At 50.6% G+C, this 9,469-nt stretch overlaps 1 protein-coding gene across 1 annotated transcript in view; it reads right to left on the bottom strand.

Moving 5' to 3' along the window:
• BRD4 (bromodomain containing 4) overlaps positions 1-8,717 on the bottom strand; it is a gene marked incomplete at its 3' end in the record, with an annotated part of 36,290 nt that extends 27,573 nt beyond the window's left edge. Inside the window, exons 1-4 of the mRNA XM_058424397.1 lie at positions 8,581-8,717; positions 6,364-6,481; positions 3,358-3,676; positions 889-1,026 (exon numbers count right to left, since the gene is read on the bottom strand). Coding sequence (XP_058280380.1) covers positions 889-1,026; positions 3,358-3,676; positions 6,364-6,383 — 477 coding nt within the window. The remainder of the gene's footprint in view (positions 1-888; positions 1,027-3,357; positions 3,677-6,363; positions 6,482-8,580) is intronic.
• Between the last annotated feature and the right edge of the window lie 752 nt (positions 8,718-9,469).

Genomic DNA, 9,469 nt, shown 5'->3' with positions numbered 1-9,469 from the left:
AAAAAGGGGAAAATCACGCCATCGATGGAACCCCGGCCCCCAAATCCCGAGAAATCCGATCCAAAAAATCCCTTAAAACCCCAAAAAAGGGGAAAATCACCGCCATCGATGGAACCCCGGCCCCCAAATCCCGAGAAATCCGATCCGGAAATCCCTTAAAACCCAAAAAAAACGGGAAAATCGCCGCCGTCGATGGAAGCCCGGCCCCCAAATCCCGAAAAATCCCTTAAAATCAAAAAAAGGGGAAAATCGCCGCCGTCGGGAAACCCCGGCCCCCAAATCCCGAGAAATCCGATCCGGAAAATCCCTTAAAACCCAAAAAAAAGGGAAGAATCGCCGCTGTCGATGGAAGCCCGGCCCCCAAATCCCGAGAAATCCCTTAAAATCCAAAAAAAGGGGAAAAATCGCCGTCGTCGGTGGAACCCCAGCCCCCAAATCCCGAGAAATCCGATCCGGAAAATCCCTTAAAACCCAAAAAAAGGGGAAAATCGCCGCCGTCGATGGAACCCCGGCCCCCAAATCCCGAGAAATCCGATCCGGAAAATCCCTTAAAACCCAAAAAAAAGGGGAAAATCGCCGCCGTCGATGGAAGCCCAGCCCCCAAATCCCGGAAAATCCGATCCGGAAAATCCCTTAAAACCCAAAAAAAAGGGGAAAATCGCCGCCGTCGATGGAAGCCCGGCCCCCAAATCCCGAGAAATCCGATCCGGAAATCCCTTAAAACCCAAAAAAAAGGGGAAAATCGCCGCCGTCGATGGAAGCCCGGCCCCCAAATCCCGAGAAATCCGATCCGAAAAATCCCTTAAAACCCAAAAAAATGGAGAAAAATCGCCGCCGTCGATGGAATCCCAGCTTCTGCCCCCAGAATTCCCGGGGATTTTTCCGTACCTTGTTGTAGATGTAGCAGTTTGTAAACATGGTGTTGAAATCCTGGATACATTCTTGAGCGTTCCAGTAATAATTATTTTCCAAGCGTTTCTTTATTGTTCCCATATCCATCGGGGTTTTGATTATTTTGTAATAATCCTGAGGGGGATTAAAAAAAAAAAAACAACGGGAATTGGAGGAGTCGTAAGGGTTCGGGTTCTCGTGGTTCGTTCCTGGATTTGGTCCCAAAGTTGGGGGTTTTTAATTCATTTTTAATTTCTTGTTTTAAATAAAAAAATAAATCAATTTTTAAAAAATACAATTAAAAAAGGAGGGAATTTTGGGAAATTTCATCCCAAAGGCACCGAAATTTCTCAATTTGGGGGTTTTTTGGGAAGGAATAATTCAATTCCAGAGGCATCAGAATTTCCTGATTCCGGGACTTTGGGAAAACTGGAATTTTTTTCATCCCAAAGACGTAAAAAATTCCCCAATTCCGGGGTTTTGGGGAGAATTTAATCCCAAAATTTCCCGGTTCTGGGTGAGTAATTCCGGAAAATTCCAGCCCAATCACGGAACCTCGCGATCGATGGCTGGAGTCAGAGAATCCAATCGGGGGATCAAATCCATCCATTGATCACCAAATCCATCCATTGATCACCAAATCCATCCATTGATCATCAAATCCATCCATTGATCACCAAATCCATCCATTGATCACCAAATCCAACCATTGATCACCAAATCCATCCATTGATCACCAAATCCATCCACTGATCACCAAATCCATCCACTGATCACCAAATCCACCCATTGATCACCAAATCCACCCATTGATCACCAAATCCATCCATTGATCACCAAATCCATCCATTGATCACCAAATCCATCCACTGATCACCAAATCCATCCACTGATCACCAAATCCATCCGTTGGTTATCAAATCCATCCATTGATCATCAAATCCATCCATGGATCATCAAATCCATCCATTGATCATCAAATCCATCCATGGATCACCAAATCCATCCATTGATCACCAAATCCATCCATGGATCATCAAATCCATCCATTGATCATCAAATCCATCCATGGATCATCAAATCCATCCATTGATCATCAAATCCATCCATTGATCACCAAATCCATCCATTGATCACCAAATCCATCCACTGATCACCAAATCCAACCACGGAACCTCGTGATCAATGGCTGGATGGAGTCAGAGAATCCAATCGTGGCATCAAATCCACCCATTGATCACCAAATCCATCCACTGATCATCAAATCCACCCATTGATCACCAAATCCATCCATTGATCATCAAATCCAACCACTGATCACCAAATCCATCCATTGATCATCAAATCCAACCATTGATCACCAAATCCATCCATTGATCATCAAATCCAACCATTGATCACCAAATCCATCCATTGATCATCAAATCCAACCATTGATCACCAAATCCATCCATTGATCATCAAATCCAACCATTGATCATCAATCCAACCACTGATCATCAAATCCATCCATTGATTATCAAATCCATCCATGGATCACCAAATCCATCCATTGATCACCAAATCCATCCATTGATCATCAATCCAACCATTGATCACCAAATCCATCCACTGATCACCAAATCCATCCACTGATCACCAAATCCATCCATTGATCATCAAATCCAACCATTGATCATCAACTCCAGCCACTGATCACCAAATCCATCGATCACCAAATCCATCCATTGATCACCAAATCCATCCATTGATCATCAAATCCAACCATTGATCATCAATCCAACCACTGATCATCAAATCCATCCATTGATCATCAAATCCATCCATTGATCACCAAATCCATCCATTGATCATCAACTAAACCCACTGAATCCAACCCTTGCATCAAGTCCAGCTTTGGGTCACCAAATCCAACTTTGGATCAAGTCCAACCCTTCGATCATCTCATCCAACCACCAGCTCCAGTCCAACCACCAGCTCAAGTCCACCCCCCCAAAATTCCCAAAGAACCCCGCCGCTCCCCGATTCCCACCGCTCCCCGATTCCCAGAGAACCCCACCGCTCCCCGATTCCCGAAGAACCCCACTGCGCCCCGATTCCCACCGCTCCCCGATTCCCGAAGAACCCCACCGCTCCCCGATTCCCGAAGAACCCCACTGCTCCCCAATTCCCGGAGAACCCCACCGCTCCCCGATTCCCAGAGAACCCCACTGCTCCCCGATTCCCACCGCTCCCCGATTCCCGAAGAACCCCACTGCGCCCCGATTCCCGGAGAACCCCACCGCTCCCCGATTCCCACCGCTCCCCGATTCCTGGAGAACCCCACTGCTCCCCGATTCCCACCGCTCCCCAATTCCCACAGAACCCCACCGCTCCCCGATTCCCACCGCTCCCCAATTCCCACTGCGCCCCGATTCCCACCGCTCCCCAATTCCCGGAGAGCCCCGACCTTTCTCGGGAACCCACCGGGAGGTTCAGCTTGACGGCGTCCACGGGCTGCTGGAAGGGCCACGCAAACTGGTGCTTCCAGAGGGTCTTGAGGACCACCTTGAGCAGATACTGCAGCTGGTTGGTTTGGCGCTTGGGTTTGTTGGGATTGGACGTCTCCGGCGGCGGCGGATTGACGCCGACGCCGATGCCGGGCTGGGCCTGGCCCGGCGCCGGCGCCGCCGACGGCTGCGTGGAGTCCAGGGCGTCGGGCAGCACCGGGAGGTTCCGCAGGCGCGTGCCGGGGCCGCTCTCGGCCGCCATGGCGTTGATGCCGTTGCATTCCTCGCCCGAGACCCTGCGGAGATCGGCAAAGCGTCGGCACGGACGCGGCGATTCCCCGGATCCGGGGCGGCAGAGCTCCGGCGTGGGGATTTGCTGGATCCGGGGGCACGGAGCTCCACGGGGATTCGCTGGATCCGGGGGCACGGAGCTCCGGCACAATGCTGTGGGGATTCCCCGGATCCGGGGCGGCGGAGCTCCGGCACGACGCCATGGGGATTCGCCGGATCCGGGACTGCGGAGCTCCGCGGGGATTCGCCGGATGCGGGACTGCGGAGCTCCGCGGGGATCCGCCAGATCCGGGGGCACGGAGCTCCGCGGGGATTCGCCAGATCCAGGACTGCGGAGCTCCGCGGGGATTCGCCGGATCCGGGACTGCGGAGCTCCGCGGGGATTCGCCGGATCCGGGGCTGCGGAGCTCCGCGGGGATTCGCCGGATCCGGGACTGCGGAGCTCCGCGGGGATTCGCCGGATCCGGGGCTGCGGAGCTCCGCGGGGATTCGCCGGATCCGGGACTGCGGAGCTCCGCGGGGATTCCCCGGATCCGGGGCGGCGGAGCTCCGCGAGGATTCCCCGGATCCGGGACTGCGGAGCTCCGCGGGGATTCGCCGGATCCGGGACTGCGGAGCTCCGCGGGGATTCCCCGGATCCGGGGCGGCGGAGCTCCGCGAGGATTCCCCGGATCCGGGACTGCGGAGCTCCGCGGGGATTCGCCGGATCCGGGACTGCGGAGCTCCGCGGGGATTCCCCGGATCCGGGGGCGCGGAGCTCCGCGGGGATTCCCCGGATCCGGGACTGCGGAGCTCCGCGGGGATTCGCCGGATCCGGGACTGCGGAGCTCCGCGGGGATTCGCCGGATCCGGGACTGCGGAGCTCCGCGGGGATTCGCCGGATCCGGGACTGCGGAGCTCCGCGGGGATTCGCCGGATCCGGGACTGCGGAGCTCCGCGGGGATTCGCCGGATCCGGGGGCACGGAGCTCCGCGGGGATTCGCCGGATCCGGGACTGCGGAGCTCCGCGGGGATTTGCTGGATCCGGGGGCACGGAGCTCCGCGGGGATTCCCCGGATCCGGGACTGCGGAGCTCCGCGGGGATTCGCCGGATCCGGGACTGCGGAGCTCCGCGGGGATTCGCCGGATCCGGGACTGCGGAGCTCCACGGGGATTCGCCGGATCCGGGGGCGCGGAGCTCCGCGGGGATTCGCCGGATCCGGGACTGCGGAGCTCCGCGGGGATTCGCCGGATCCGGGACTGCGGAGCTCCGCGGGGATTCGCCGGATCCGGGGCCGTGGAGCTCCGCGGGGATTCGCCGGATCCGGGACTGCGGAGCTCCGCGGGGATTCGCCGGATCCAGGGGCGCGGAGCTCCGCGGGGATTCGCCGGATCCGGGGCCGTGGAGCTCCGGCGCAGAGCTCCGGGGAGAGCGCCGACGGAGGGGGAAGAGTTTGGGAAGGGATGCGGGGAGAACGGGAAAAATCGAGAGGAAAGGGGGGGAAATGCCAGAGGAAATTTGGGGAGAAAGAGGCAGAAATTCCTGAAAAAAATTGGGGGGAAAGGGGCAGAAATTCCAGAGAAAATCTGAGGAAAGGGATGAAAATGTGAGGAAAAAGGAGCAGAAATTCCAGAGAAAATCCGGGGGAATAGGACAAAAATTTGGGGAGAAAGGAGCAGAAATTCCAGAAAAAATTTGGAGAAAAAGGATAAAATTGGGGAGAAAGAGGCAGAAATTCCAGAGAAAATCTGGGCAGAAAAGGGCAGAAATTTATGGGGAAAGGGACAGAAAGTCAAGAATAAATTCGGGGAAATGGACAAAAATTTGAGGAGAAAAGGGGCAGAAATTCCAGAAAAAATTTGGAGAAAAGGGATAAAAATTTGGGGAGAAAGAGGCAGAAATTCCAGAGAAAATTTGGGGGGAAAGGGGCAGAGATGTGAGGGGAAAGGGGCAGAAATTCCACAGAAAATTTAAGGAAAGGGATAAAAATTTGAGGAGAAGGAGACAGAAATTCAAGAATAAATTTGGGGGAAAGGGAAAAAATTGAGAAGAAAGGAGCAGAAATTCCAGAGAAAATTTGGGGGAAAAGAGGCAGAAATCTGGGAAAAAAGGGACAGAAATTTGGGGAAAAAAGGGGCAGAAATTTGGGAAAAAAAGGGGCAGAATTTTGGGAAAAAAGGGGCAGAAATTTGGGAAAAAAGGGGCAGAATTTTGGGAAAAAAGGGGCAGAATTTTGGGAAAAAAGGGGGCAAAAATTTGGGAAAAAAGGGGGCAGAAATTTGGGAAAAAAGGGCAGAAATTTGGGAAATAAGGGGCAGAAATTTGGGAAAAAAAGGGGCACAAGTCTGGGAAAAAAGAGGCAGAATTTTGGGAAAAAAGGGGCAGAAATTTGGGAAAAAAGGGGCAGAAAATTGGGAAGAAAGGGGCAGAATTTTGGGAAAAAAAGGGGCACAAGTCTGGGAAAAAAGAGGCAGAATTTTGGGAAAAAAGGGGCAGAAATTTGGGAACAAAAGGGCAGAAATGTGGGAAAAAAGGGGCAGAATTTTGGGAAAAAAGGGGCAGAAATGTGGGAAAAAAGGGGCAGAAATTTGGGGAAAAAAGGGGCAGAAATTTGGGGAAAAAGGGGCGAAATTTGGGAAAAAAGGGGCAGAAATTTGGGAAAAAAGGGGCAGAAATTTGGGAAGAAGGATTTCTGGGAATCGCGCCCGGTACCTTGTAGGATACATTGCCATGGAATTTTATCCCGGAAAACGCCGCGGAGTCAGAAGTTGCCCGGCTTGTCCATCTATCCTCCGCCGCCTCCGGGCACGGCCGCCTCCGGATCCCGACTCTGAGGGAACAAAAACCTCGGGAATATCGGGAATTCCCCCAGAAATCCCGGAAAAACGCCCTGGGTTTATCGGGAGCCACAAAAATCCGGAGATTCCCATGGAAAAATGAGGATTTGGCAATAAAATTCAGGTTTTTCCCCACTTTTTTCCTGTTTTTTTCCCATTTTTTTCCCATTTTTTCCAGCCCCAAATCCGCATTCCAGGAAGGGATTTCTGTTCTGGTCCAGATCCCGACTCCGAGGGAACAAAAACCTCGGGAATATCGGGAATTCCCCCAAATATCCGGGAAAAACGCCCTGGGTTTATCGGGATCCCCAAAAATCCAGGGATTCCCATGGAAAAATGAGGATTTGGCAATAAAATTCAGGTTTTTCCCCACTTTTTTCCTGGTTTTTTCCCATTTTTTCCCATTTTCCAGCCCCAAATCCACATTCCAAGAAGGGATTTCTGTTCTGCTCCGGATCCCGACTCCGAGGGAACAAAAACCTCGGGAATATCGGGAATTCCCCCAAATATCCGGGAAAAACGCCCTGGGTTTATCGGGATCCCCCAAAATCCAGGGATTCCCATGGAAAAATGAGGATTTGCCAACAAAATTTGATTTTTCCCATTTTTTTTTCCGTTTTTTTCCCATTTTTCAGCCCCAAATCCACATTCCAAGAAGGGATTTACGCCTGCTCCAGATCCCGACTCCGAGGGAACAAAACCCTCGGGAATATCGGGAATTCCCCCAAAAATCCCAGAAAAACGCCCTGGGTTTATCGGGAGCCACAAAAATCCGGAGATTCCCATGGAAAAATGAGGATTTGCCAACAAAATTTGGGTTTTTCCCATTTTTTCCCCATTTTTTTCATGTTTTTCCAGCCCCAAATCCACATTCCAAGAAGGGATTTCTGTTCTGCTCCAGATCCCGACTCTGAGGGAACAAAAACCTCGGGAATATCGGGAATTCCCCCAAATATCCGGGAAAAACGCCCTGGGTTTATCGGGATCCCCCAAAATCCGGAGATTCCCATGGAAAAATGAGGATTTGGCAACAAAATTTGATTTTTTTCCATTTTTTTTTTCCGTTTTTTTCCCTTTTTTCCAGCCCCAAATCCCCATTCCAAGAAGGGATTTCTGTTCTGCTCCAGATCCCGACTCTGAGGGAACAAAAACCTCGGGAATATCGGGAATTCCCCCAGAAATCCCGGAAAAACGCCCTGGGTTTATCGGGAGCCACAAAAATCCGGAGATTCCCATGGAAAAACGAGGATTTGCCAACAAAATTTGATTTTTTCCATTTTTTCCCCATTTTTTCCCATTTTCCAGCCCCAAATCCACATTCCAAGAAGGGATTTCTGTTCTGCTCCAGATCCCGACTCTGAGGGAACAAAAACCTCGGGAATTCCCCCAAATATCCGGGAAAAACGCCCTGGGTTTATCGGGAGCCACAAAAATCCGGAGATTCCCATGGAAAAATGAGAATTTGGAAACAAAATTTGGGTTTTTCCCTTTTTTTCGCGATTTTTTTCCCGTTTTTCCAGCCCCAAATCCGCATTCCAAGAAGGGATTTCTGTTCTGCTCCACATCTCGACTCTGAGGGAACAAAAACCTCGGGAATATCGGGAATTCCCCCAGATATCCGGGAAAAACGCCCTGGGTTTATCGGGAGCCACAAAAATCCGGAGATTCCCAAAGAAAAATGAGGATTTGCCAACAAAATTTGGGTTTTTCCATTTTTTTTTCCGTTTTTTTCCCTTTTTTCCAGCCCCAAATCCCCATTCCAAGAAGGGATTTCTGTTCTGCTCCAGATCCCGACTCCGAGGGAACAAAAACCTCGGGAATATCGGGAATTCCCCCAGAAATCCCGGAAAAACGCCCTGGGTTTATCGGGAGCCACAAAAATCCGGAGATTCCCATGGAAAAATGAGGATTTGTCAACAAAATTTGATTTTTTCCTTTTTTTTTTTCCCATTTTTTTTCTGTTTTTTCCCCATTTTTCCAGCCCCAAATCCGCTTTCCAGGAAGGGATTTCCGTCTGCTCCGGCTCCAGCCTCGTTTGAAGGGAGAAATCCGGGAATTCTTTCCCAGGGAGGCAGAAAAAGCCGGAATTTACCTGAATTTCAGGTGCCCCCGTCCAGGTGTGGCTCCCTCAGCCTCTGACCTTCATCTTCCAAGCGCCCGTTGGAAAAAGCTCTGGGGAAAAAAAAAACGGGAATTCCGATCAATTCCTGATTCCGGCCCAAAATTCCTAATTCCGGCCCCAAAATTCCCAATTTCAGCACCAAAATTCCCAATTCCGGCCCCAAAATTCCCAATTTCAGCACCAAAATTCCCAATTTCAGCCCCAAAATCCCCAATTCTGGCCTTAAAATTCCCAATTTCAGCACCAGAATTCCCAATTATTGACTCAAAATTCCCAATTCCAGCCCCAAAATTCCCAATTCCGGCCTCAAAATTCCCAATTCCAGCATCAAAATTCCCAATAATTGACTCAAAATTCCCAATAATTGACTCAAAATTCCCAATTCTGGCCCCAAAATTCCCAATTCCAGCCCCAAAATTCTCAATAATTGACTCAAAATTCCCAATTTCAGCACCAAAATTCCCAATTATTGACTCAAAATTCCCAATTCCAGCCCCAAAATTCCCAATTTCAGCTCGAAAATCCCCAATTCCGGCCTTAAAATTCCCAATTTCAGCACCAGAATTCCCAATTCTGGATCCAAAATTCCCAATTCCGGCCTCGAAATTCCCAATTACGGCATCAAAATTCCCAATAATTGACTCAAAATTCCCAATTCCAGCCCCAAAATTCCCAATTTCAGCTCGAAAATTCCCAATTCCGGCTCGAAAATTCCCAATTCCGGCTCGAAAATTCCCAATTTCAGCATCAAAATTCCCAATTTCAGCACGAAAATTCCCAATTTCAGCTCGAAAATTCCCAATTTCAGCTTGAAAATTCCCAATTCCGGCTCGAAAATTCCCAATCAGCAATCAAAAAT

The sequence above is a fragment of the Hirundo rustica genome, unplaced genomic scaffold, assembly GCF_015227805.2.
Source record: "Hirundo rustica isolate bHirRus1 unplaced genomic scaffold, bHirRus1.pri.v3 scaffold_330_arrow_ctg1, whole genome shotgun sequence".
Taxonomy (NCBI): domain Eukaryota; kingdom Metazoa; phylum Chordata; class Aves; order Passeriformes; family Hirundinidae; genus Hirundo; species Hirundo rustica.
Note: the sequence above shows the minus strand (reverse complement) of the source record. Positions and strands in the feature narration are given on the sequence as shown.